At 56.5% G+C, this 26,967-nt stretch overlaps 1 protein-coding gene across 3 annotated transcripts in view; it reads right to left on the bottom strand.

Moving 5' to 3' along the window:
* Positions 1-26,967, bottom strand: part of IFT122 (intraflagellar transport 122) — a 54,285-nt gene that overhangs the window by 10,274 nt on the left and 17,044 nt on the right. For 2 of the 3 annotated variants that reach the window (XM_081275892.1, XM_081275893.1), the window contains exons 8-19: positions 25,279-25,354; positions 21,372-21,563; positions 21,090-21,228; positions 19,664-19,866; positions 18,629-18,766; positions 17,235-17,399; positions 15,062-15,259; positions 10,771-10,911; positions 7,877-7,930; positions 5,617-5,778; positions 3,054-3,220; positions 1,255-1,426 (exon numbers count right to left, since the gene is read on the bottom strand). In XM_081275892.1, coding sequence (XP_081132018.1) covers positions 1,255-1,426; positions 3,054-3,220; positions 5,617-5,778; positions 7,877-7,930; positions 10,771-10,911; positions 15,062-15,259; positions 17,235-17,399; positions 18,629-18,766; positions 19,664-19,866; positions 21,090-21,228; positions 21,372-21,563; positions 25,279-25,354 — 1,807 coding nt within the window. The remainder of the gene's footprint in view (positions 1-1,254; positions 1,427-3,053; positions 3,221-5,616; positions 5,779-7,876; positions 7,931-10,770; positions 10,912-15,061; positions 15,260-17,234; positions 17,400-18,628; positions 18,767-19,663; positions 19,867-21,089; positions 21,229-21,371; positions 21,564-25,278; positions 25,355-26,967) is intronic. The other variant, XM_081275894.1, reaches the window with a different exon arrangement.

Genomic DNA, 26,967 nt, shown 5'->3' with positions numbered 1-26,967 from the left:
TGCCTCCCTCCCAGCCACCCCCAGCAACACAAAAACATCTCGGCTCTTTGGAAACAAAAGGCAATTAACAGCAATATGCACGCGCCGCTCCCAGTGACAACACAGGCTGTTTCTGGACCCCAGAAGCCGCTCGGAATCGGAAACATTTTATTTTGAGGGTTTGCGTGGGCTCCTGTCGCCTGCAAACAGATTTCTTTTAATTGCAGGCGACACCTAGGGAAGCAGGACTGACATTCTCCTCGTCACTGCTCGGTGGCTCAGAGGGGACTGGGTCTGTGCTGACGCCTGGGCCCAGACCTCCGGGCGGGCCAGGGGAGCCGAAAATGGGTACAGGGAGGAAGGGCAGGACACCAGCGAGGGCCACGTGGCTCGTGCTGCTAGTGAGTTCCCCTTGAGAAGCCATCGCTGCCACTGTCCCTGGGACCAGTTTTTCTCATCAGTGTCCTCTGTCCCCTCCTCAAGTGGAGTCACCCAGAGGGCAGGCAAGAGGCAGACTGCTCACTCAGAATGGGCCCTGCTGGCACCCTGGGAAGCAGGCTGCCACCTCAGCTGGGGCCACCCCTCCTGCAGGGGTGGAGTGTCCCCAGGACACAGCCAGCCTGCGAGCTGGAGGGACAGAACTGGGCCTCAGGGCGGGCAGTGAGCCTCAGGTGGGCACTCTTGTGGGTCTGGCCAGTGTGCCCTTTGCCCAGGGGCAGAGGCTGGGGGTGGCAGGTGGGAAGGAGAAGCGCTATCCTGAGGCGGCTCTGGCACCCTGTGCCTGGAACATAGGGTTGGCGTTTCCTGCCAAGATGCCACCCGGCAGGTTTTAAATATCACACAGGTGCACCTCCACGTCAGGCAGCAGCAGGCACAGGGCTGTCCTGCCTGTACTCGCAGCCCAGAGCTGCCATCAAGAAAGAGCTTCCAAGCCAGGCGCAGCGGTGCCCGCCTGTCATCCAGGCGGCTCAGGAGACTGAGGCAGGAGGATCGCGAGTTCAAAGCCAGCCTCAGCCAAAGTGAGGCCCTGAGCAACTCAGGGAGACCCTGTCTCTCAATAAAACACAGAATAGGGCTGGGGAGGGGCTCAGGGGTCGAGGGCTCCCCCCAAAAAGAGCCTCAGAATGAATAAAATCTACACAGAAAGGCCCCCCAGGTTCTCTGGCTCAGGGGGCTCAAGGATACTGCTCCTGACAGCCAGGCTAGGCTCCCCCATCATGAGAGCACCTCTGTCTGAGGCCCAGGCCCCCACACCCAGGCGCCCTGTCCCCTCACCTCTTCCCAGCGCTGGGTGTCCACGTGTAGCTGCACCAGGGACTTGAGGTCGCCGATCTTGAGGTAGGTCTCGGCGGCGTAGCCCGGGATGTCCAGCTTCTTGAAGTAGTGCGCGCACAGCAGCAGGGGCTCGCGCTCCGCCTTGTCCAGCTTGCGGGCGATGTCGATCAGCCTGGGGACAGCGGGGAAGGGGCACCCTGTGGGCCGTGTGGGGACGCAGACTCTGTCCCTTCATCTTGCTGACCCGGCGCCATGGGCGCTCCCTGTCTGATGTGCCCAGGTGGTGACTGAGCGAGTGAGCGCCCCAGAAACCCTGCCAGCCACCGTCCAAAGCACCAGGAAGGTGCTGCTAGTCCCAGTCACAGTTGGGGAGACCTGAGGTCAGGGTCACCAGGGAGCAGGAAAGCGGTCTCTCCCCCAGGGTTTCTGGAAGCCTCTCGGCCACATGGAGGCTGGGGTGAGAGATCCCCAGGGCCTGGCCTCTAGAGGAGGAGGCCAGTAGGGCCAGGTGCTGCTCACTGTATCTGCCACTGTGACCAGCTCGCCCCCTGCCCTTGGGGACCTGGGATGGTGGAATGGGCCTCTTGGTTCTGGCCAGGCCGGGGTTGGGAGTGGACCCAGTTCTCTGAGGGCAGGACCCCTATGGCCCGTCTCCGTGGGAAGGAAGGCCCGGGATCCGGCCTCAGCCACGCTCAGGAGGGTGTCAGTCTGCGCTCAGAATAATAATGGCATCCAAAAATAACACTGCTCCGCAGAGAAGGGACACAGTTTTTACGGAAGTGACACAGGCAGCCGAGAACCTTCGAGCTCCCTGCCCAGCAGCCGTGTCCCTGGAGGAGAGGCACCTGTTACGCCACTCCAGGAAAAGGGCCACACAGCATGGAAGTGGCTCCTTCTGGAACTCAGTAAGTGACCCAGGGTCACATGGATCCGCAGCACTTGCCAATGAAAGTGACATAAGGGAAAACCGAGGGGAGAGGCGGGCCCCGAGAGCTACCTGGCTTGGTCTGCACCCCCTTTTGTGGACAGAATGATTTGGGGACCCAGCCTGTGTCTCTGACTTGGAGACGCTTTCTTCTCAGACAACAGGACGGGTGGTGGCTGCCCACCAGGGTCCCTTTGTGATGAGCCCCCACACCAACCTCCTGGTGGGCTCAGGGGGCCATGTGGCCAGCCCTCTCCCCTCCCCAGGTCCTGGCTGACCACTGGTACCTGGGGACCAGAGTGCGGCTTCCAGAACACCCTGCGGCCCTCAGAGCTGAGGCTCCATCACTTCATGTGCCCAGGCCAGTGTCCTCCGCCAGCTCTGGTGTGAGTGTACTTACGCCCACTGTCCCTGACTGGAGGACCCTGGAGGCCTGCTGTGCACTGGTGTCCCACGGTGTGTCTGGGTGGGAACAGTCACATACCCCTCAGACACAGAGAGACCACCCACATCAGAGCCCGAGGCTCGGCCCCACGACTCTCCAGCGGTCGGGCCCTTGGGGACCCCGTGGGTCCCTCCTTTGCTAGCAGGCCGCAGAAGCGCCAACTCAGGAGGCTGGGACAGAAGCAGGTGCTTGTGGTGACTGTAGCCCTGGGTGGTAGCGAGGGCTCAGGGAACAGGTGCTCTGACACTGAGCGTCTGCCTGGCCTCTGTCCCTGTCACCCTTTCCCCATCGAAGGCGGCGACTGCCTTGTCCCATCTCTGTGTCTCCCAAAGAACCGAGTCACTTCCATGTTTGGTGTAGACATTTCCGGAAACACCGTCAGTCAAACCCCACAGGTGACCAACACGACGGGTGTGCAGGGCCACCTACGTGTCGATCCAGCCGCGGTCCCCGCTGATCTCGATGGCCTTGATGTGCTCCCCGGCCGAGATGTACATCTCCACGGCAGCCTTGGGCTCGTTGATGTTCCTGGCCCAGTCGGCCTGCTTGGTGATCAGCATCTTGGTCTCCTTGGGGTCCCCAGAGCCGAGGAAATCCTGAGGAAGCAGGACAAACACACACTCCGGATGAGGGCTTCCTGTGCAGCGTGACGTCAGGCCGCCAGCCAGGGCTCTGCTTGGCCACACGGCCATCAGGATGCAGAGGGAGCCCGGGCCTGGGGCTGAGTGTCTGGGAGAGGCCCACTGCCTGCCGGCTGGTGACAAGGGCGCAGACCCTTCATGTCCCCTCCCTTCACACTCATGGCCGTTTACTATCCCTCTAATTGCAGCTCAGGGAGATGGTGCAGGTTCTCTCGGCTTGACATGTGGCCATTCCCACAGGGTGACCGGACCAGCTGGTCGCACAATGTCAACTATGCAGCCCAGCAGGCTGACTGATAGGATAGGTGTGACACCTCAGGCTGGGGCTGAGCACAGGCCCCCCAGGGTCAACCAAACACATACACAGCTCCTGGCCAGGCCCCTGGTTCCTCCCCCGGCCACCATCACACTGGAAGTGCAAGTCGCCTGTTTTCTGATGTTTATCTCCCCTGGCTTTGCCCCCCGGAGCTCTGCCTGGGACAGATAAGAAGCCAAACAGCCTTTGGTGAATTGTTCTCAGCTGAATGGCAGCTGGCCCTGTGTGGAGATGAGGTCTGCAGGCTGGGGGACTGATCCAAAGTGGACAGCTGAAGGCCACAGTATGGGGAAGGGGTCCCGAAGAGGAGCCTGTGGTCCTGAAGGCCCAGAGGTCAGCCTGTATCCCGTCAGGGGGCCGCTGCAGGGCTGAGCCCAGCTTCCCTGAGTGAGCTCATGAGAATGTGACAGAAATGGCCTCAGGAAGCCACTTCTCTTCAGGAAAGGGTCCCTGCTGTCATTTTAAAAGGTGGGGCTTTTCAAAAAGAGGGATGGAGAGAGGTTTGTGTTAGAATCACGCACCCTGCAGAGAGGGCTCCCTCCCTCCCTCCTCCCGCCCTCCGTGACCAGCACCCCGTGTCAGGGAGGCAGTCAGGTATGCTGGGAACCCACTCCAACAATTAGCTTTTTTTTCCTTTTTTTCCATTTGCTTTCAGAGTAATTATGTAGCCTCTAAAATGACATATTAGGTCTTGGCCTAAGACAGGCCCATGTCTCAGGGAGTGGGGGAGGGCACGTCCCCCTCTCACAGGGCCACTCAGACCGGCCTGTTCCCTCTGGGCACCCAGGCGGGCAGGGAAGCAGCCCTCGCTGGGCCACTCAGTCACACTCTGCTCTTGGTGGCTGCTCCCACATCTACTCCTCCTGCCACAGAGGTTGAAGGGGGTGACCGGGGGATGGGGCAGAGGTGGTGACCAGCATGTAGAAGAATGGAGACGCCCTTCCAGGGGACATCAGAAAGCACGCTGTGATCTCAGGGTGGCTGAGGGAAGAAGGTTAGAGGCTAACGGGGAGCCGTAAATTTGGGGTGTCTCCAGAAAACATTCAGCAGGCAGCTCCCTGGCTCAGGCAGCCTCCTGCCAGGCCCGGGGTCTAGCTCCCAGGGCTGGGCCTTAATTGAAGCTGAGTCTTAATGGCTCCTTCGAGGCTCAGCAACCTGGGTTTTGAAAGGCTCTTTGGGTCCCTGAGGCTAATTTACACGTCATCCAGGGCCACGGCCAAGGCTCTGTCCTGGAGTGGACAGAAAGAGGCTGCGCGGGTGATGAATGAGACCGGGCCGTGTTCTCCTCTTGGTGACTTTGATAAGGACATACTACATAAGAGTTAAGAGCATTATAATTCCCTTTATCACCATATAAACATGTCACTTATCCGGAAAGCATACAATTTATTTGGACGTGGGAATGTAATTTAAAAATTTTCCAAAAACCAGATTGAATCTTGGGAAGCAATTTTCGAGTAAACAAAAACATGCCATGTTAATAAGTACCGTGTCCTCCGCGCACTGGCCACGTCCACATTTTCTCAGATTCAGACTATTGGGCCGTGGGGGATGGGGGTGACCTACTTAGAATTGTGACCAAAACAGCCCCAGAGTACTCACCGTCACAGAGACGCACAGACGGAGCCTGTGAATGGGCCCTGCTCCTGGGTGGGAGACTGTGGGCACAGGGACCCCGGGGAGCGGTGGGCTGGCGGGGAGAGGCCCCAAGTGGACCTACTGTGTGCTCGCACCTGGCCCCTCACTGTGCACAGTTCTCAGGGCTGAGCTGGGTGCACTTCTGCTGCCCTCTGGGGAGGACATAGAGGCCTGCCATACCAGCAGGCACGACTGGCACCCACCCAGGGCTGGCTCACAGTCTCACTGTCACATTGGGTCCCTCTGAGGTCAGCCTTCAAGGTCGGCTTTAGGCCCATCTCAACCTGTGGCTGAAGGTGGCCCCTTTGGAGACAGTGGCTCTTTTGTGTTTGCGTCACCTCCTGGGCACACACTGGGACACCACAGGCAGGCCCGGGCCCGGGTGGCAGGGCCTTACCTTGGCGTAGTCGAACATGCAGAGGTCGGTGTACATGTCCAGCGCCAGGTTCTCGTGCCCGCAGCGCCTGTACAGCTTGGCCGCCTCGTGGAACTTGCCCTGGTAGGAAAACACGTCGGCCAGGAACACGTCCTGGTTGGTCTCGCCGCGCTTCTTCCTCTCCTGCAAAACCACAGGCGCAGGGAGTGGCCTCCGCAGCCCTGGACAGGAGGCGGCCTCAACCACGGGTGAGCAAGGTGAGCCCCGGCCTCCCACTGAACCCCAGGCCTGGCGCTCGGGCTGCTGTGCCGCTCCCCTGAGTCTGCTGGGAAGGCCTGCGACTAAGGCCACCCTCCAGACCGTGGGGTCAGGGAGGGGGACCTTTGCTGTTCAGTGGGAAATCCCTCGGGGCTGCCTTCCAGAACATTCTTCCAAGGCAACACTGGACGGCTGGGACCGTGCGCACTGCTCCCTCATGGATGGCACCTAAGCTGCCAAGATCTCCCAAGTCCCTAGGCCTGGCTAGAGTGGTGACCCGGGACGACGACAGATGGGGGAACTGTCCCCACCCAGCACCTTCCCTCTGCTTGATTTCCAGCAAGCACGTCCCCCTGGAGGACGAGGAGAGGGGACAGACTCCTGGGTGAGCTGGTGAGGTCTGAACAGCGGGAAGCAGCCGCTCCCCAGTGACAGGATCATTTTGGGGGAAACCTTCAGGCCACTCAGGCTTGTCACCAAATAATCTAGCTCCTAGTAGCTGGGAATGAAGGAGACTGCGCCTGAGACTGGAAAGCAGTCACCAGCTGAGCTCAGGCCTCGGCTGTCCTAAGACACAGCCCCAGCCCCAGCCCCAGCCCCAGCCAGCGGGGCTCCCTGCAGCCCCTGCCACCTGCGCAGTGACACCTCATCTCTCCACAAGGAACCTCCGGAGGAAGCTGGGCCCCAGGAGCAGCACTGAAGCCCCAAAGCCGCAGTGCAGGCCTCAGACAGTGTCACCAGCCCTCCAGCTGCCTGGCTCACCAGGCGCCAGCAGCAGCGGCCATCTTGAAGGGGCACAGGACACCAGAGCTGGTCCTCACAGGGGCCAGCTACTTTGTGTACAAAAGTTACGTTCTGTGACTCCCGAGTGAGACCCAGGCCAGTTGGTTCCCAAGGGCCAGCGCCGAGAGCAGGAGCACTGCACAGCACAGGGATGGCTTTAGGCGACCCTTTGTCCCACAGGGACATGACCAGGTCCTGTGCCGTGCGGGGGTGGGGTGGGGACCCGGGGTAGAGATGGACAATTCTGGAAAAAAAAGGCAAAATGGGTTTGGAATCTAGCTACGCTGTTGGCTGTGGATCCCGAGAGAGGTGACAGCCTCTCTGAGCTGTCCCTGTCCCTTGCACAGGGGTGGCAACGCCTGTCCTGCTGAGTTGTGAGGACTCCCTGGATCAGGCATGGGGACGGGCGAGCTCAACTAATGGCAGCTGTCACTGGCTCCTGGGATTGAGAGCCCCTCAGCTCTCTGCCCACTGGGCTCGCCGGTGACAGGACTTGATTATGCTGAACTGAATTAGAGGGACAAGACATTTGCCGGTTCCCTCCTGCTTCCATCTGGGAATTCAAATGTATCTCACATTCTCTTAGCCTCACAATAAATCTGTTCAGGAGAAAAAATATGTATGCCTTTTCACAGACAGTCAGACAGCACTGTGATACACAGAAATTAAGAAGAGTGTCTACCGCCACCCAGCAAATGGTGCTCTGAGAGCCGGCTTCCGGGCCGCGCCAGGCAAGCTGAGTGAGAGGAGGAGGAGGCTGACGGAAGAGGAGGCCGAGGGAGGAGGCCAAGGGAGGAGGCCGGAGGAGGAGGAGGCCGGGGGAGGAGGCCAAGGGAGGAGGAGGCCAGCTCTCAGCAGTGGGTAGGCACAGAGCCCCGGGGTGCTCAGGTCTAGGTGCAGCCTTTCCTTGACCGTTTCTGGGGTGGGGCACAGATGCTGTTCCTTTGGGAACCACCTCCTGTACTGGCAAGTCACCAGAGGTGGTGACCAGCCAGCCACCACCACAGAGGTGCCAACCAGGAGTGGAGGAACCACGCATCTTCTCAGCCATCCCGGGGGGTCAGGCCGATCCCATGTCACAGAAGGAAACCAAAGCTCAGAGAGCTTAGGAACCTGTCCTCCTCATCCAGCTACCAAGAGACTGCGCCCCCCTGCTCCAGGTACTTGGTCCCTGGTGGCCACTCTGTCCCCAGAGCAAGGCGGGGCCCCAAGGCCATGGTCGGCTCGGCCCCTCCTTTACCTCAATGCTGCTGATGAGCTCCAGGTACCGCAGGTCTTGCACCCTGGCAAAGGCCTGGGGAAGAAACAGGGTGCAGTCAGCCACTGGCTTGGTTTCCAAAGTGGGGGGCTGGCCGGGGTGGGGCAGTGGAGATGTGGCAAGGGACAGTGAGCGTGGGTTCCTCATAGGGTAGGCCACCCAGAAGGGCTCAGCCTGACCCCCAGGATTAGTCCTCACAACGAACAGCAAAGAAGTGCTGGGTGCACCCGTCATTTGGGGATCGGGTCTGCGGAGGGTCCAGGGGCCCCCCTCCGCAGGGAGGAAGGAGCAGGTGGACTTGGGGCTGGGGACAGGGGGTGAGGCGCGGCCACCAGAGACCGCAGGCACATCTCGGTGGCTTGGATGGGAAGCAGGAGACGGCTCTGCTGACCCAGGGGTGCCACCCACACAGCACCCAGGGCCCACAGCAGGGTGCAGAGGGGGGTAGGGGAGGGACCAGCAGAGAAGGAAGGAGGGTGGTTTCTGGGAGGAGGGCACGGGGTGAATCACTCGTGCGTCTTATGTAAACCCCGAAAGCACAGCCCTTGCTTGGACCCACAATAAAGCTAGACTTGAACCCCTGGCTGCCCGAGGCGTCTGGGCCCAGGAGGACTGGTGCCGGCTGCACGTCTTTTGGTGCTTCTAGATTCTTCCAGGGGCTTCGAGGAAGGCCACCCAGAGTCAGGCTGGTCTTCCCACGGCTCTGCCATCAGCTTGCTTCTTCGCACTGTCCTGTGGGAAGTGGGCTGGCGCGTGCCCAGGGCAGGCAGCGACTGAGCAGAATGGCCTTGGCCACTTGACTCGGCTCAGACGCACGATGTCCTCCTCCTCAGAAGACTTAGGGCAGTGAGCAAGTCACCAGCCTCTGGCTGCCACGCAGATGACCACATGTGACTTCATGTCTTCATCCGGCAGGGCTGACACCCTCTTAGTGACTGGGGACCAGGTGACTACAACGAGGCCTCTATCTACCTCCCCAATTCAGGGGCCCAGATTGAAAAGGGGGAGGCAGGAAGAGCCAACAGGTCACTACACGTCCCTGAGAGGAAGGCTGGACAAGTGCGCACACCTGCAGAGAAGCCGGTCCCTGAGCACGGGCGGTGGCAGAAGGCAGGATGGGACCCTGGCTGGTGGACTTGCTCTCTGTCTGTCTTGTCTGGAGTCAGGGCCTCACTCTGAGTCCCAGGCTGGTTTGGAGCTCTGGGCCCCCAGTGATCCTCACAGCTCAGCCTCCCCAGCTGCTGGGACAGGAGCACACGCTGCCACGCCCAGCAAGTGGCTTTTCTTGCAGAAGAATCTGCAGAACGGTATGGCAGCCATTGCACCAGCCAAGGGATCCCAGGACTCCCTCTCCAAGGGTCTTCCTGGTTCTGCTGCGTGCAGTGCCCTGGGAGACTCATCTGTGTGTGAGCTCCTTCAGCCATGACGCATGCTGCAGAGTCAGGGTGGCTGGTCGGGTGGTCAGAGTCACAAGGCCTGAGTACCCTCCGCGGAGGGAGTGGGCAGCCTGGGCCAGCCACAGCAGCAGGCCAGGCGCCGGGCAGCTCTCCCCTGCCATCTAGTGGCCACGCTGGGCTACGGCAGGAACCCGCCTGCACAAGCCTGAGCCCCACACAGCACAGAGGGTCAGGGCTCTGGGTGAACCCCCAAGTCCAAGTCCAGGGGCAAAGTCTCACAGCGTTTCTAGATGTCACTCTGCCTGTGCCTGCACGACTGTGGGCACAATTCTGTCATGGAGAACACCTAGACACACACTGTCCTAAGGACAACCCTGGGCTTTAGACAGGGACTCTGTTCCCAGGGAGCGCTCCCAGGGCACAGGGTGGGACATTAAGTAAACAGAGGGCCACCCTCCAGAGCCTGCCAGTCGTCCCAACACAGTCAACGTCGCGAGGGCCTGGCTCATGCTAGGGGGCTCAGGGATACTAAGGTGAGGCGGCGTTCAGTTCTAGGTGTGACGAGGTGATAATCTGGGGGCAGGTCTGGATGCCGCCCCAGCTGCAACGAACCAGCCCCTCTCAGGAAGCCTGCGCTCGCTCCACCCTTCCTGGCATTGATGGTGGAACAGAAGGAGCCCTCCAGGGAGACGGCTTCACTCCTCGGGATTCCTAAAGTCCCTCTGTGTCACCACATTCCTGACACTTACCAGATCTAAAAATACATACAGAGAACGACCCTGTCCCTCGACTGTGGGAGAGGAGGGGAGGGAGCAGGAGGACGGAGGGGTTGGGAGCCAGCCCTCTGCCACCTCTTGTCGTCGATGGAAATCCAAGTAGGAAACACACTTGTGCTCAAAATCCACAAAGGGGATGAAAGGCTTGAGCCACTTCTGCAGCTCTAACTGACTAAACCAGGAAATGGCGCGATGAATCAAGTCCGTGAATCATGCCGAGTAGGCATGTGGGAAGTGGCTGTCCTGCTGTCGGAATCCAAGTGTGACCATCCCCATCCACTGGACTTGGCCAAGAACTCAGAGAAACAGCATTGTGTCAGCAATGGCCTAATGCTGATGCTCATCAAAAAGGAACCATTTATTGAGTGTCTATTATGTGCCAGGCTCTTAGTCAGATGCTTTACAGGAGTGACAGCCAGTAAGGGTGACAGCCAGAACCTGCCAGAGGCTTCTGCGTGTGGCTTTAAGGCCTGTCCATTTGGATTGTACAACTTTGCAAGGGTGGGGCTTAGCACCACCAGAACCTTCCAGAAAGGCAATCTTGGAAAGGTCGTTTCCTGCTCAGGCTCACTGCGAGGAAATGGCTGAGCTGAGACGCAACCCAAGTCATGCTTTTGCCCCTCGGTGTCACCTGGATCCCCCTCTGCCTCCTTAGGGGACCCTCCAGGGACCCCATGCCAGCTCGGACCCACTAGAGGCTTACCTTCTTCGCAGTTTCAAACTCTAAGCCTTCCAGGGCTTCCATGGCCAGCTCCCGCCAGTCGGCGTCCGTGACGCCCAGGCACGCGATCTGGTAGGCTTCCTTGAACAGCTTCTTGTCCAGGTACTGGTACATGGGAGCCGACTGCGGGGTGTCACCAAAAGGAGAAGACGAGTTTCAGGGCAACGGAAAGGGCAGATTCCAATGCAGCCTGCTTCCAAATGTGCACAGCTTACTTACGACCTCCTACAGAGCAGCCCCCCAGCCACCTTGCACGCTCTGCTTTCCACTCTGCACCCCAACCTCAGCAGAGCCGCGTGCTCTGGGCACAGGCTCCTTGCCCATCCAGCCCAGGCCGGCCTTCCCATAAGATGTCACCCAGCCTGGAAAGGCCTACTGGGCTGCCAAGGCCCTATCCAAATGGAATCTTACCTGGAATCTTACCTGACCCCTCCACCTCCCACCCCAAGGGAGATCTGCCCTAGGTCCAGACTCGGGTCAGGCACTAGTGACGCGCTGGTCTTCTTGACAGAGCCCTGCACTACCTGGGTAGGGGTCCCAGAGGATTTTGGTGTTGGGGTTACAAAGTACTTCTGGTTCTGTCCTAACAGCCCTGGGTGGGCCCGTGTGGCCACTTCCTGAGACAGCCCAGGAGGCCCAGGCACGGCCAAGGACACCTAACCCAATGCTGGAGCAGGAGGCCGCCTGCGTAGGGCCCCAGGACCCCCTTGCTTTGAGCACGCACACAGACACGCATGCGCACACCAGAACCAGCCCCAGCCAGGCCTGACGTCGTCGATGAAGGCCCCTGTCCCTGTCCCAGGCCAGCCCCAGTGCCTCGGGGAACTGCATCTGCCCTTCTGGGCTCCCGGGCAAGGGAGATCAATCAGCCAGGACCTCTGTGCTAATGGTTCCCAAATGTGCAGCTTGACCACTGTTTCCTCCATTTGGGGGCCTTTATCTTTGAAATTTCCGGTCTTGATTTCTTAGCTTCAGTGTTGAAGGAAAACTTTTTTCTTTCAAGCCAGTCTGCCCTCCCGACAGACAGCACGACATGGCTGACCCTTCCCACGGTGCCAGGCCACCCACCTCTCCTCCCTGGAGGGAGCCGCTGGGCACAGGCAGGGGGCCACATCCTATCTGGCCGCCTTTGGGGTAAATCTGCCACCTTGGGTTTGGATGCCTGACCCAGCTGAGGCTGTCAGGGGCAAACGAGAGGGATTCTGAGAGTGACCAAGGACGGGGCAAGGAGGGAGCAACCCACCTCCCTGTCTTGCCCAGCCCAGCCCCTCAGCCTTCTGGAACTTTCTGGACTCCTGGAGAGACGTCCCCCTCCTGCGGGCCCCCCCAGCCCTCTGTGGGCTCAGGTTTCACCCCCTCCTGGGAGCTCAGCCGACTCCCCACGCACCATGAGCTGCCTCCCTAACCCTCTTACTGAGCACCTCGGATCCATCCGAGTTCTGCTTTGTGGTTGGGGCTGATTCGTGGAAGTCTGTCATAAGGAGAAATGATCACGGGAGCGGAGCCAGGCAAAGCCTGAAGATGGGCATAATTAACCCCGATCCAGGCCAGGCTCGGCCTTGCAGCCCAGGGTCCTTGCCACTCTCAAGGCTAAGGCCGGGGCTCGCTCCAGTCCACAGACCTCAAGGCCAGCCTGAGCCACAGGGCAAGGATCCATTCCAAAAACTGACAACAGACATTAACCCCATGGCACAGGAAAGAAAATGAGGCCCCAAACAGTGACAAGACAGTCAGCTGAGGTGGCGGGGCCAGGGCGCAGAGTCTGGGTGTTTCTTCCTCTAACGACAGGAGGGTTTTTTTTCTTTTGGTACCAGGGGTTGAACCCAGGGCACTTGACCACTCAGCCCCCTCCCCAGCCCTTTTCTATATTTTATTTAGAGACAGGGCCTCGCTGAGTTGCTTAGGGCTTTGCTAAGTTGCTGAGGCTGGCCTCCAACTTGCGATCCTCCTGCCTCAGCCTCCCAAGCTGCTGGGATGACAGGCGTGTGCCACTGTGCCTGGTAAGAGAGCAGGCCTTCTTGCCTTGCTGACTGCCTGGTGACACTAGGACAGGCACAGGGACAGGATCACCACGACAGACCAACAGTGAACATGCACTGGCACCATCTGAGTGGGAGTTTTAAAAACCCACTAACTGGGGCTGGGGATGTGGCTCAAGCGGTAGCGCGCTCGCCTGGCATGCGTGTGGCCCGGGTTCGATCCTCAGCACCACATACCAACAAAGATGTTGTGTCCGCCGAGAACTAAAAAATAAATATTAAAAAAAAAACCCACTAACTGAACGGGCACCCAGAGAGGGACACTTTACCTCGCTGTTGTTTTCCAGCATGAGGTCACCCCGCCCCAGGAGCCTGCGCAGGCTCGCTACCCTACTTGGCAGCTCTGACCAACCAGCTCTTGCACAAGATGATGTAAACTTTGAGAGGAAACCAAAAATCCCAAGAGCGGTTCTGGGGCTTTTTCCCCATCTGGAAGCCTAGACCGCAGGGGGCGGAGGCAGAGGCCACAGATAGACAGCCTTTGTCTCAGAGCCTCTCCCCAGCCCACTGTGACCTGCTGCCTCAGCAGGACGCTGGCCCAGGACTCTTAAGGTCCCAGCAGAGGCAGCCCCGGGTGGCCCCCTTGGCTCCTTCTGGCCGGCCAAAGTCCAGGGGCAGCAGACTGCAGCTATCTTGGAGGTCACAGTGGCAATCTGGGACCAAGACCTGTCACCAAGCACAGCCTGTCGGGCACACTGAAGAAGAGCGGGCTCCTGGTGGGTGGGGTACAGGGGTTTGGGACAGCTGATGGAGAGCAGATGGGGACATCACCCGGGCCAGGGGGCAGCTATTGCCCCTCCCCCACCATCGCTCCCACGGGCCCCCTCCCTTCTCTCTCTCCACTTCCTCAGAGTTCACCATCACTTCTTGAGTAAGTGCCCGGCTAATAATAGACGCTGGCCCAGTCACTCTGCAGGAGCAAGTCACAAGAGCCTCACTGGCTCAGAGGGAGAAGGGGGTCCAGCCTGAGAGGCGGGGAGACCCACCGAATCCAGCGGAAGGCCATCTGAGCTATGTCCAAACAGCTCCAAAGGCACAGCCCTTGGTCTCCAGCAGCCTCACCTCTAGGAACTCAGACCCAGGGGCTGAGTTGGGAGAGAGAGACCCAGCTAGAGAGGCGCCCACTGCTTATAAGAGAAAAGAAGTGACAGTGTCCATGACCAATGGCAGGAGCCGGTCAGGTGAGCTGAGAGCACCCACGTGACAGGATCAACCACCACGCTGGGAGCCGGGCGCGGTGGCTGGCCCCTGTGGTCCCAGCAACTTGGGAGGCTGAGGCAGGAGGATCGCAAGTTGGACTGAGGTCAACTTGGCCATTTAGCAAGACTTTGTCTCCAAAAAAATAAATAAAAGGACTGAGGTGGCAGCTCAGTGGAGGAGCATTCCTGGATCCCTACAACTGTCAAAAAAATCCTGAAACAAACAATTTAAAAAACCAAACCGAGCCAGGTGCGGAGGTGGATGTGTGTAATCCCAGAGGCCTGGGAGGCTGAGGCAGGAGGATCGTGAGATCCAAGCCAGCCTCAGCAACTTAGCAAGGCATTTAGCAACTCAGCAAGATCCTGTCTCTAAGTAAAATATAAACAAGGGTGAGGATGTGGCTCAGCGGTTGAGCACCCCTGGGTTCAATCCTCAGGACCAACCAAAGAAAAGATAAAGAAAATTGAAGTTGGAAATGGGCAGGGACCAGCAGATGTGGTCATGGAGGGACAGCACAGGGACCCTGGGATTATAGGCGTGTGCCACTGTGCCCACCTAGAAGTTCCGATCTCTGGCTCACAGGCCACATTCAGTAAACGCAAGAAGTCTCAGGTTCATCTTTAGGTGGCAATGCTTCTGAGGATAAGAGTCACAAACAATCCTTACCATTGTGTTCACAGGAAATCCTCCACTCGTAATTGTACGTGGTACGTGTATTATATGCGCACACACAAAGGTCTGGATGTACACATTCCAAAATGGTAAGAAGTGACCCTCTCTCAAGGACAGATGCTGGGGTTCTAGGGTCTCTCCTTGTCTCATGACAGCTTACAGTGAGCCCCACTCACTGGGGGCAGGTGTGACGATGCGGCCACCATATGGGCCGCGGAGATGTGATGCGCTCTCCTGTCCCCCTCTGCCCTCCACCACTGTGCCCCACACTCCAGCTCTGCCTTTCTGGTCCAGCTATTCCGAGTTCGGGGTCCCATGCTTTCTCCCCCACCCCCCAGGGGCCAGGCCAGGGCCAGGCTTACCTGCGGCACCTCCACGGCCGTCATGGCGAACAGGTGGAGACAGAAGATCTTGGAGCCGTTGTAGCCGACCACGAAGCCCTGCAGCCTCTGCTGGTGCACGGGGAAGGTGCTGGCCTTGATGTTGAGGTAGCCTCCGCCCGAGAAGCACAGCATGTCCTCGCACTGCGTGTTCCAGGCCACGCTGTTGGCGTTGGGTTCCTGCAGGACAGATGGGACCGAGCCTGTGACCCTCACCCTGTGGCTCCAATCAGAGGAGTCCTGAAGACCGAATCATACTGAAAGGCACCAGGGGATGGGCGGCAGGTGGGAGGGACCAGACAGAAAAGTGTGGCGGCTCCTCTAGGCCCTGCTGACCCCAGGGGCGCTCAACCACGGAGCCATGTCCTCTAGAGACAGGGCTCTGCTAAGTTGCTGAGGCTGGCCTCGAACTCGTGATCCTCCTGCCTCAGCCTCCCAAGCTGCTGGGATGACAGGCGTGCACCACCGAGCATGCTGGTAGCATTGGAATTTTCAAAAAAGCACTACTTTTGAGAAAAAAATATTATTCTCCCCACGTGGTGATCACTCCAGGATTCTACCTCTTTTAAAGAACAGATGATTCGCATCTCTCTACGTGAAGAGGACTGAGGGGAAGATTCCAGAGGACCAGCTGTGAATGCTTCTGGGTGGGTGTTCATCCTCTCTGTTTTTTGTTTGCCTGAATTTTTTCCCCTCCGTGACTACCTATTGTTTTTTGTAATAAGAAAAGAACAGGGAGTTCTTTTTAAAATTAGAAAATGATATATTGTCTCTGCATTTTCCAACTCACACTCTGTAAAAACTGTCACCCTGGGAGGTGCCTCGCCCCATTAGACTGCTCCTCCACCTGGAGCCCTAAGGACCTGTAGAGACTCAGACCCTGCTGCTTGGTGACTTTTTTGTGTGTGGGGGGGTGTCTGGGGTGATATTGGAGCCCGAGCTCCCACTGAGCTACACCCCCAGCCCTTTTTATTTCTTTTGAGACAGGGTCTTGCCAAGTTGCTGAGGCTGGCCTTCAACTTCTGATCCTCCAGCCTCAGCCTCCTGAGTCATTGAGATTACAGGTGTGCACCTCTGTACCTGACTCTGCCGAGAATGTGTTATGCCTACGTCTCTGCAATGAGCAGGGATCGCTTTTATAATGAGGGAAAATATACAGCTGGTTTTTTTTGGAAAAGAGAAAGAACCAGCAGGCCAGAAACACTGGGGCTGGGTAGGCCTCCTCGAAAGGCCCGGGAACCTCCTTTTCCGGCCTCCTACCTCACGGGGGCCTGTTAACCCCCCGGGAGGAGCCGTGGCTGAGCTGGGCACCGTGGCATGCTGTTTGTTCCTGCAGCAATTCTGAATTTCCAGTTTCATTTCAGAGACAAGGAGAAACCGAGGCTCAGAGAGAGTCACCAACTTGCTCAGGATCACACAGTAATGGATGTGGGCAAGAGGAAGGCAGGCCCTTTCTCTCCCCTAAACACCCTCTGCGTCTGGGATGTGAGCTGACATTAACTGGGGGTCACCTCTGTGCTAGTGGCAGCCAGGTAACCCTGGCTCTCCCCATGACACTGGAAACCCCAGCACTGGAAGAGGGCCCGGTCAGGAGAGGGAATTCACTCCCTGACCACTTGCAAAGCCCCAAGGAGGCCACGAGGCCTGGGTCCAGCAGGAAGCCAGCCAGGCGCCAGGCGCCAGCCCCGGGCCTTATTCTGCAGTGACACACTCCTCTCCCAGCCACAGGATCCATGATGTGTCAGCAGTGCCCAGCCCCCAAAGGCCCAAGCAGTCGTTTCCTTGGCTCATTGGTCCCTTGTGCAACAAGGACAAGGGTGGGCTTCCACCCCGCCCTCGCTCCCCTTCCCATGACAGAACCCATCCTGTAGCTCGACTGTGCCTGAGGTCACCCACAGACACAGGCAGCCGCCAGAGGTGGCCACAGCCCGCTGGAAGCCCATCAGAAGCCCCATCTGGACATGAGCCCAGCCAGTCGGGTTTTTTAGGATCACTTCATTTTCCCTGGTTTCTCAGAAAACCCAGGTGGGACTCGGCTGTGCGGCTGGTGGGGGAACCAAAGGTGGGAGAGGCTGGTCCAGGCCCTGCTGTCCCCAGGCCTGCAGTGGCTGGGGGGTCCGCAGCCAGCGCTCATCCAGCAACGTCCCCACGTCACCTGGAAGAGCAGCTCCTTGGTGTGGACGTCGTACACCAGGCACATGTCGTTCTCGTCTACTACGGCCAGCTTGTTCCGGGACGCGCTCATGTCCAAGCAGCGCACGGCGGTGGCCTGCTTCAGGAGTACGATGGCGAAGAGATTGTCCACAAAGATCTTCAGGATCTGGCAGAGTTTCAGAGGAAAAGGGAGAGTCGCCATGGCAACCAGGGCCTGGCACCCGGCCAGCCGCGGAGTGTTCTCAGAACAACTCCCCCAATGCCACCAGGAGGCCCGCAGACAGGGGACTCGCTCAGGGAAAGAAGGGGAAGAGGGTGGGGGCTTATCCTCAGGAGACCAGAGGGGGGGTTCACCCAGGTGGCCAAATGCTCTCCAGTGTCCGCTCGGACGGGGGACGTGTCACGGCCTTACTCAAAGTGCAGGGTGCGGGGACACCAGTGAGTCACCAACTAACACAGAAAGAGGTGACCACAGATCCCGATCAGACACCTGGTGTGAAATCACAGTGGTGAGGCCGATGGTGACAGCCACCATTGATTGACACTCCCACCAAAAAGGTAGTATCATCCTCATTTGTAAAACTGGAGCATCAGAGAGGGAAAGAGACCGGGCCAGGGTCACCAGTGAGCAGCTAAGGAACAACACAATCCCAGGGTGACCTGCCCCCAAGTCCACCTCGAGGGAGACTCGAACAAGTTCTCCCCCCACACTGCTGTGGTCTCGCTGCTCCACGGCTCCCACCGATGGATCTCGTGTTCTGGGACTTCTGTCCCCAGCAAAGGACCTGACAAGCCTCAGCCACAGCCATCTGCTACACAGCCTGGCTCTCGGGCTAATGCAGTTATATTTTCACTTTGAAATTGCTATGTAGCCCACGTAGAAGTGTCCTTATTTTGAGCACAGAACACACACTCGCACACTCGCACACACACACACACACGCACCAGAAATCTGTTTGATTTAGTGTGACCTTCATTTCCTGCATCTATCTGCCCAGAGGGTCCCCTTTGCTTATAGCATGTGGTCATGTGCTGAGGACCCGGCACTGCCAGGTCCCCAGCCAGGACACCCTGCGTAATCCATTCCCGCCCTAATAGGGATCTGACCCAGGACCGGTCCCCATCTCCCTCCCCCACCATCCACTAAAGCTGCATCTCCAACAGATAATCGCCCACCTTCTGGGTGACCCCAAGCCACTAATCCGTCCTACGTGCAGTTCAGGGCTGGGTCGCCAACCCTGCCAGAGAGCCAGTGAGCCACATGCCTGAGGGCAGTCTCATAAAGAGGTCCCTTGCAATGCGCCAGGCAGGCCCTCTGCTGTCCTGGGAGACCATCTTGGTGGCCCAGAGGAACGGCCTGTGTCTGCCTGCGGAGGGACGTGAGGAAGGGCTCACCTGTCCGTTCTTCAGGCCCACCAACAGGCCCTCCCTGGCAGAAGGGCCACCGATCACCTTGATGTAGCGAATGAGAGACTCCAACTGCCACTCGCGCTCCTTGACCCCGGTGAAGGTCAGGCACTGCAAGCGCTTCTCCTGGAAAGCAAACCCAGCTCCAGAGAAGTGTCCCTGCCCTCCCAGGGGGTCTCCTGCACCTGGGGATGGAAGGTGGCCCTGCGCTCTGTGCCTCACCAACCCCACCTCGTCCTCGGGATTGGCAATGGTTAATGCCCATGTGGGGTCTCCTCCTCGGAGCCTGCCTTCACCCCTTCTTCAAAGCTGACCTCCCGGCCACAGGCAGCACCCCAAAGTACACCTACCTGCCATACCCTATCTTTTTGATTTTATTTTTTTGTGGTGTTGGGATTGAACCCAGGGCCTTGTGCATGCTGGGAAAGCGCTCTACCACCTGAGCCATATCCCCAGCCCCACACTCTGTCTTATAATTCTCAAATAGACAGAGTTTAAACTCCAGAAATTTCCAAAGGATTTCTTCCTTTTTTTTTTTTTTTAAATGAATTCCAACATGTGAAGGTGGAAACCTAATCCACCTCAACTCGCCTTCTCTGGAAGGCTTTTCCAGATTTCTCTTGGTATTGACCTCGACACTTTTTAGATATGTTCAGAACATTTTTTCGATGAAACAACCAATCGCTCTGCAGGTAAAACTTCCTTGACTGCTGAGTTGATACGGATTTTTTATGTGTGGGTGCTGATCAAAAAATCATCTTCATTTTGTGGGAGGAACCAAGTTCTGTTTAAAGTCATGAGATCTAACCCCAGTCACCCAAAGTGGCCTACAACTGGGGAAACAGGTCTTCTCTACTTCATGGCTCAGGTCTCCCCAGGAGAGGCTGATTGGTCTACATGCCAGTAAAGAGAATAACGACAGTCACAGAGTGGGACGGAGAGGGAGCATCCAAAGCCTGAGTTGGGGCTGGAGGGGGCTCTGGGGGGAGCAGGGAGAGCCACCACCCCCCGGCTGCGGCCCACCTGGCAGAGGATGATGTGGTCCGTGCACACCACCAGCAGGTTGCAGTCGTACTTCCGGAGAATCTTCTCCTTCACCTGGTAATGCATGTCCGAAGAGTCATCGGAATACAACTCGTAGATGAGGATCTTCTCTGGCAGCTGAATCGCTAATCGATTTTTGTAGATGGCAATCTTCTTGACAAGCTCTTTGCATTTAATACGAACTGTCAGAGACAAAAAAAAAAAAAAAAAAAAGTCAGGCTCTAGCGAAAGGCTGCTAAGTAAGGTGGAAGAAAGAGAAATTAAAAGCTATCACTTACTTAATGCTATTGACAATTACAGTGAGATGCTCTCATTAAGAATCTTTATGGAGGGGCTGGGGTGGTGGCTCAGCAGTGGAGCGCTTGCCTAGCATGGGCAAGGCCCTGGGTTCGATCCTCAGCACCACATAAAAATAAATAAAAAATAAAGGTCCATCTACAAGTGAAAAAATATTAAAAAAAAATCTTTATGGAGTGTCTGATATATATATGTCGGCTCCGCTGAGCACTGGGATCCAAAGTGGTACACAATATGATCTTGGTGACCCAAGCTTACAACCCAGGACAGGAAATAACATGTTTTGGGGTTGCTAATTGCTGAGTGTGAATCTCGACTCTTCTGCACAACATGGATGGGCCCTGATGATTGGGAGCCCACCAAAGTGACCAAACTCGCCTCTGGCCACTCCCACCCACCTCCTTGACAGCAGGGGACAGTATATAGTTTCTGGGACACACTATGCCGTGCCTCAGGACAGGCCAAGTAGAAAAAATGCCCAGTTGCCCGAGTGACTTTGCTTCACCCATCACAGAACCTTCAAATATAGGTGCTCCCAGATGGGGACCACAGGAAGTCAGCTTGTATCTGCAAGAAGACGCCCAACCTGGATCCCTACATGAGGGCACCCACGAGTGTGAGATAGTGTGGGTGTGAGTGCTGCGGCGGCAAGGGCTCATGTGGCCTATTGACCCAGCAGGGCCACCCGCGTGGACTTGGACTGGGACGCAGTGCGTGAGGCCCAGGCTGTGCTCATCGGCCACCCTGTCTCTAGCAGGACTCACCCAGAGGCAAGGGGAGGCTGAACTAATAGAGTGGCCTTGACCCGAGAGGGTAGACACCCACACTGACCCATGTGGCCAACCACCTGGCTCTGGCAGGCTACAAGTCACCCTCTTTTTCTCAAAAAAACCTGCAAACGTTTTGTGAGTCAGAGCATATTTCTAGAGAGAGGTCACTGCTTTCCTTATAGCCTCAGGGACACCCGTGTCCCCCGGCCCCTGGCCCCAAAAGCAAGAATCAGTGTTTGCAGATGTCTTCAAGTGGCCAAGGAGAGACATTTCCTTGTCACTTCAGGGTCCTGTCACCAGCTCCCTTGACCTGCCCCTGCCCCCAGGGCCTGCCCTACCTTTCTGCTCCGTGATCAGGTGCTGGATCACCACGTCGGTCATGCCATCCCTGTAGGCATAGCGGTCTTTGTAAAGCCCGTGAACCGTGCTAAAAATGAGCTGGTAGAAGGCGATGGTGCCATCCTGGCAGCCGACCACCTGCAGGGAAGGACAGCTGTCAGCTCCGCAGGGGGACAGTCCACCCTCCCAGGTCAGGAAGACACTAGGATCTGACGGCCAAGATGGCTGCTGGTCAGGGCCTCCTCAGGTAGAGGCCTGAAGAAGGGCCTTCCTCCTCTTACCACATAGTTGGAATCGGGCTTCACTTTACAGGTCCACACCCAGGAGTTCTGCTCCGCGATAGTGCCCAGCTGCACTCCGTCCTTGGTATAAAGGGACACTTGCTTGTCTGACCCCCCCAGCAAAATGTACTCCCCTTTAGTGAAGTAGCTGAGGCAGCAGGGGTCAAAGTTCAGCGACTGGTCCTTCCCGATCTGAGGAAAGAAAAGCCACACCAGGGGAAGGAGCAGGTGAGGGTCCATTGTCACCACACCACCGTCAGCGGCTTGGCCCCCCGACTTGAGTAGGGGCAGCTGGGAGGACGGGGGAGGGCTGGTGGCCTCCATTATGTACACAGCCTCCCTGCCTCCAGGCCTCTCTCCTCCTCCCCTTCCACCCAGCCAAATCCTTGACTCCTGGTGGCAACAACATCTCCCTCAGGTGACTCAATTGTCCTGAAGTGTGTCTTAGCCTCCCAGCCAACCTGGGGGCGGGAGGTGGTCTCTCTCCCATAGGCCCCCTCCGTGCGTGGCTCTTGCCACATGCAACATGGGTTTCCTCTGCCCCTGGACTTAGTTTTCTATCAGTTTTGCCCCCCAGGATTTCACAAAGCTAGGAGCACAACCCGTGGCTTCCAATAGTGAGACAGCTATGCCGCCATGACCTCTGTCACACACCAGGACATTCCTGTCACCCCCAAAAGAAATCCCAGATCTGTCGGAACTCCAACTGCTCAATTCTGTCCTTGCTTCATCCCCAAACCTCTGACCTGCTCCCGTGTGCAGTGTGACCTCCTGTGGGCATCTTCTGTAAATGGAATCCCACGATGTGTGACCCGGGTGGCGCCCATCACGAATGGCTGGGTCACGTGGAAACTTGATGTCTAACCTTTCAGGAAATGCCACCCTTCCTTCAAAGTGACTGTGCTTGGAGGTTTCCTTTATCCTGTCCTAAGGATTCCCATTTCTCCATCCTAGTGGCATAAAGTGCCATCTGGCTGTGGCTTTGATCTTGATGTCTCTGATGGCTCGTGATGCTGGTCATCACTTCTAGGGCCTGCTGACCACAGGCCCTTTACCCATGCTTTGGCTGGTTATGGTCTTTGATGACTGAGTCGCCACAGTTCTCTATGTAGTCTACACCCAAGCCCCTACTCAGATATACGATTCAGAAAAAAGAAATCTCTCCCTTTCTATGTGTGTGTGTGTGTGTGTGTGTGTGTGTGTGTGTGTGTGTAACCTCCTTTGAGGTGCCTGCCTCAGCTTTTAGGATGAAGGTCAAAGTCCTGAGCTCAGCCGTGGAGATCCTTTGCTCATTCAACATGAACTTGCGACTCTCCACCTGGATGGCACTTTCAGGCCACCGTGTCCACACAGGTGTTATTCTTTTCATCTCCCCAGAACCAGCCAGCTGTCACCCTCCCCAGGAAACATCCCAACCTCCCTAGATTTAGACCCCCACACCCACGGCCCTGGCCCCGGCCCCCGCCCAGCACCTCCCACTCTGTTCTGGGTCACAGATCTGAGCTCCTGTCTCTCCCTGCAGCCCAAGCCCTTCTTGCCACCAGAGTTCCTCTTGCTGCCCCTCTGTGGGGGTCCTTTGTGGGGGAAGACGACTTATTAACATTATTGAACTAATAATGAATTTATCAAAGAAAATTCTAGAAACCAGTTTCTGCCTTAAACTCAATGTACAATATCTCCCTATTTCTAGTAAAAGGGAACAGCCAGTTGACTTTGTTTGATGAATGCCATTTTGAACAGATTATAATGTCCCTCAAATAGCCACATTTGCAACTTAGTTAATTCCCGTAAACTAATTTAAACTGCAATTATAAGTTTAAGAGGCGCAATTTTCATGTCTTTTTTAGGAATTTTCAACGCCTAACAACCAAAAGTTTGCTTCATACCTACACAATGTTTGTGAATCTAATAAGAAAACTGAAAAAAATCTCAACGATCATGATATGAGAGGCTGGCACCTTTCGGTAAAGGCTCGGTGCTCCTGGGGGACCGACCTTCCTCTAACTTAATCCTGAACTCTGAACCCCAAATACAACACACCTGAAGACACTGGCGGGCAACCAACAGCAGGTGGAAACTAGAGATGTGTACACACACAGAAGTCAGGAATGACACTCGGGGGAGCTTCTCCTCCACTCTCCTCCCTGGGGCGCGCCACCCCTGAGCTACGTCCCCACTGCATTTTATATTGACACAGGGTCTCACTAAGTTGCCCAGGCTGGCCTCCAACTTCTGATCCTCCTGCCTCAGCCTCCTGAGTTACTGGATTCCAGGTGTGAGCCACTGTGCCTGGCTGAGGTTCCTATTAAAAATGAGGCAGGACGTTCCACAACAGAGAGGCAGAGGGACAGCCCAGGTTCTGCACAAAAACTCAGCTGAGTGTCTGGAAAGGCCTGAGCTATGGCTGAAGCTACACAGACTCCAGCCACTGTTGACCACTATTTCGTCAGATACACTTTCTCTGTTCTCTCCTTTACTGGGTGGGATCCCAGTTACGATCAAGCAACCTTCACTGATTCTTTGGTGCTCTCTAACATTTCTGTTAAGCTCATCCAGTGAATTTTTTATTTTAGTTATTGCATTTTCTAGTTCTAGAACTGCCATCTGATTATCTTTCCACGTCTGTGCCTTCATTGTAAGCATATTTTCCTTTATTTCCATTATTAGTAAGCCAGGTCCCCTTATGCACTTAAAATGCCAAAAATGCACAAATTTTACATAAGCCTAAGAGACTGTGAGCCACACAGTGCTGAATGAGGATGCTCATGCATTACGTGGATGAGCTTCCAGGGCCTGGCAAACCAGCCGCCAGGTCATTAAGATAAGGGTTTGGGGAAATCAGCCATTGCACACACACACAAAATATATCTGCTATCTTAATCATTTCCTTACTCAGCTACAAAACAAGTGAGCACTTGTAAGACAGGCATAGAGGAAATGGCCCAGAGCTGGGCGGGCCCATCTGGAACCTTCCTTGTACCAGACACACGTGGAGGAGTTAGGATGCTCTGAAACCAAGGCCCCACCCACTGGGCGTATTTCCTTCCGGGCTGAGTGTGCAACCCACACCCGCCACCTTCACACTAGCCCTGGACACTTTTTTCCACTGACACGTCATCCTGTTATCAAAGTCCCTATATTTTAATGTGGAACTGAAGACGTGTTCTGAAGCAGGACCCTGACCAGGCCCCTCGCTGCCTGCCATCTAGGGCTCCTCAACACTATGGGATGTCACGCCCAGTGCGTGCCCCTGTCCTTCACAGCTGTGTCCCATCTGCCAGCTCATCTTCAATCCACAAGCTCTGGGGTCCGGCCACCCTTGGCAGCTCGCTGTTCTCGCCCTGCCTTGGCCTGAAACCATTCCCAGGATCCTTGGGAATTCCTGCTCGTCCTGCTCCCAGGGCTGCAGGATCTCCCACCTACTCCTACGGACGTTCTGTACTTGGGGTCCCTGAGGCTGTCTGTGCAGCTGTCTGGAGGGGATGTCATGTACCCACCACACTGGGACTGTCTGCCATCGGGTGTGTCCCCACCAGGCTGTGAGCTCTTCTAGGGCACAGACGAACGCTTACACTCCTCCATGTGGGGGCCAACCCAGAGGGGGCCATAAACACTGGGGGGTGACTGGGAGCTGGCCTCTCATGATGGTGGTAACACGCATTTCAGACAAGTGCTCACCTCTGAGTCCCAAAAGACAGACTTTAAATTCAAAGCAATCAAGACTTCAGGGTCAGGCTCCACTATGTCCCAGCTGTGTGGGATCCTGGGCATAATATTTCATTGATCTGGTCTTGGCCTGCTTATTTCTAAAAAGGAGACCTTGACGCAGCCACATCCATGTTTATAGCAGCTCAAGTCACAATGGCCAAGCCAGGAAACAACCGTACGTCCGTACGGCCCTACATACCTGCTTTCCACTCAGTTGGTAGAAGGAGAGTTTCTGTCCCCAGTCAGCTACAGCCAGGATGTCATTATGCTCCTCTCTAATCAACAGAAGACAAAAGAGGTTAAGGGGGTCACAGACTGCTGAGGAGCGCAGCCCCGACGGCCCAGTGAGCAACAGGAAGCAGCAAGCCCGGCCAGGCTGGCAGGGTGCCCCGCTTGTGAGGCCAAGGGTATAGTCTGGCTCAGTCCAGTGACCAGTCCACTGGGCTGAGCACAGGGCAAGGTCGGGCCTCCTGGGGTCTGGGGCTCCCCTACTGATGGGCTGGGACACTGCCAAGTGGCTGTGAGAGCAACATTAAGAAAGAGCAAGTCACAGTCCAAGAGCACCTTTTCTTATGTACTAAAAACTAAGGGAACTGTGTTTGCAGAGAGAGGCCACAGACTCTCTGGTGTTTAATAAACAGAGGCAAAACTCACTTGAGCCTCTTGAAGAGGGAAAGTTAACCCCTAGAGCCAAGTTCTCTTGCACCTTACACGGGTGCAATGGCTTCTTACTGGATTTTTTTCCCCTTCTTATTTTTTGAGACAGGGTCTCACTATGTTGCTCAGTCTGGCCTTCAATTTGTAATCCTCCTGTCTTGGCCTCCTAAGTCACTAGGATTATGGTGTATAGCACCATGTGTGGCTTTGGATCTAATTATAAAAAGGGTCTTAGACTTTCAGAAGACCAAGAACTGTTCTGCAACTGTGATCTTTGGGGATCAGGGCCTTGGGGCTCGGGCTGAGGCTTCAGCTGAGTGGGGGAGAGGGCTACCTGGGAATCTAGTTCAAGAGAGAGGCATCTCCAGTCTTTAAGGCCGGGTCTCCATGCACCTAAAGTGACCCCCTTTACTAATTCCAGCTTTTTGGAGCTCAGGGCCTGATGGTCACCTGGCAGTGTCACGAGATATGTTTGAAAAACCCAGCCCAAAGTAGCAGAGTGGAAAACATCATAGGTACTAGTTCAGAATAAAAGGGGGGAAAACAGAAAAGTCGAGAGACAGTGGCGTGGGCAGGAAGGGATCTGCAGGTGAGCTCTGGGCAGGCAGCGCTGAAACTCAACCCAGCCCAGGACCAACCTGAGGCCGCCCTTCTGGGGATGTCCCATGTGGCTGTGGGCTGGGCTGTGTCCCTGTGAGCTGGATTGGCACCTTTCAAACTTTCCTGCCCCTCCCCAGGGCCGTGGGACTCTTCACCACGACCAAAACCTCATGGGCACCTGAAGCCCTCCTAGTTCCTCTCTCCTTCCATGACTCTGGGTCCTTCCAAAGAACCTCGCGGTGTGGCAAGTCCCAAGCTAGGTCAGTACTGGCCAACAGGACATCTGGTGGCCACTCTCCCACTCTGCCCCCTCTGGAGCTGTCCCCACAGGAAATCTTGGGGGACAAGAGAGACCACTGGGCTGCCAGGCTTGGTGGCCAAGGACTGTGGGAAGTTGAGCACGTCCTCTGTTGGGTGTCCTCGTCCATGCAAGGAGAGGTACGGTGTGGGGACAGGCCAAGAAAGGTGTCCAGGAATGGAAGAAGTGGTAACTGAATCATGGACACCCACACGGGGATACTATGCAGATATTTTTAAAAAATCAGTTTTCAAAGGATTTTTTTCCCTTAGTACCAGGGATTAAACCCAGGGGAGCTTAACCACAGAACCCCATCCCCAGCCCTTTTCTATA

The sequence above is a fragment of the Spermophilus citellus genome, assembly GCF_964194105.1.
Source record: "Spermophilus citellus genome assembly, chromosome: 19".
NCBI classification, from domain to species: domain Eukaryota; kingdom Metazoa; phylum Chordata; class Mammalia; order Rodentia; family Sciuridae; genus Spermophilus; species Spermophilus citellus.
Note: the sequence above shows the minus strand (reverse complement) of the source record. Positions and strands in the feature narration are given on the sequence as shown.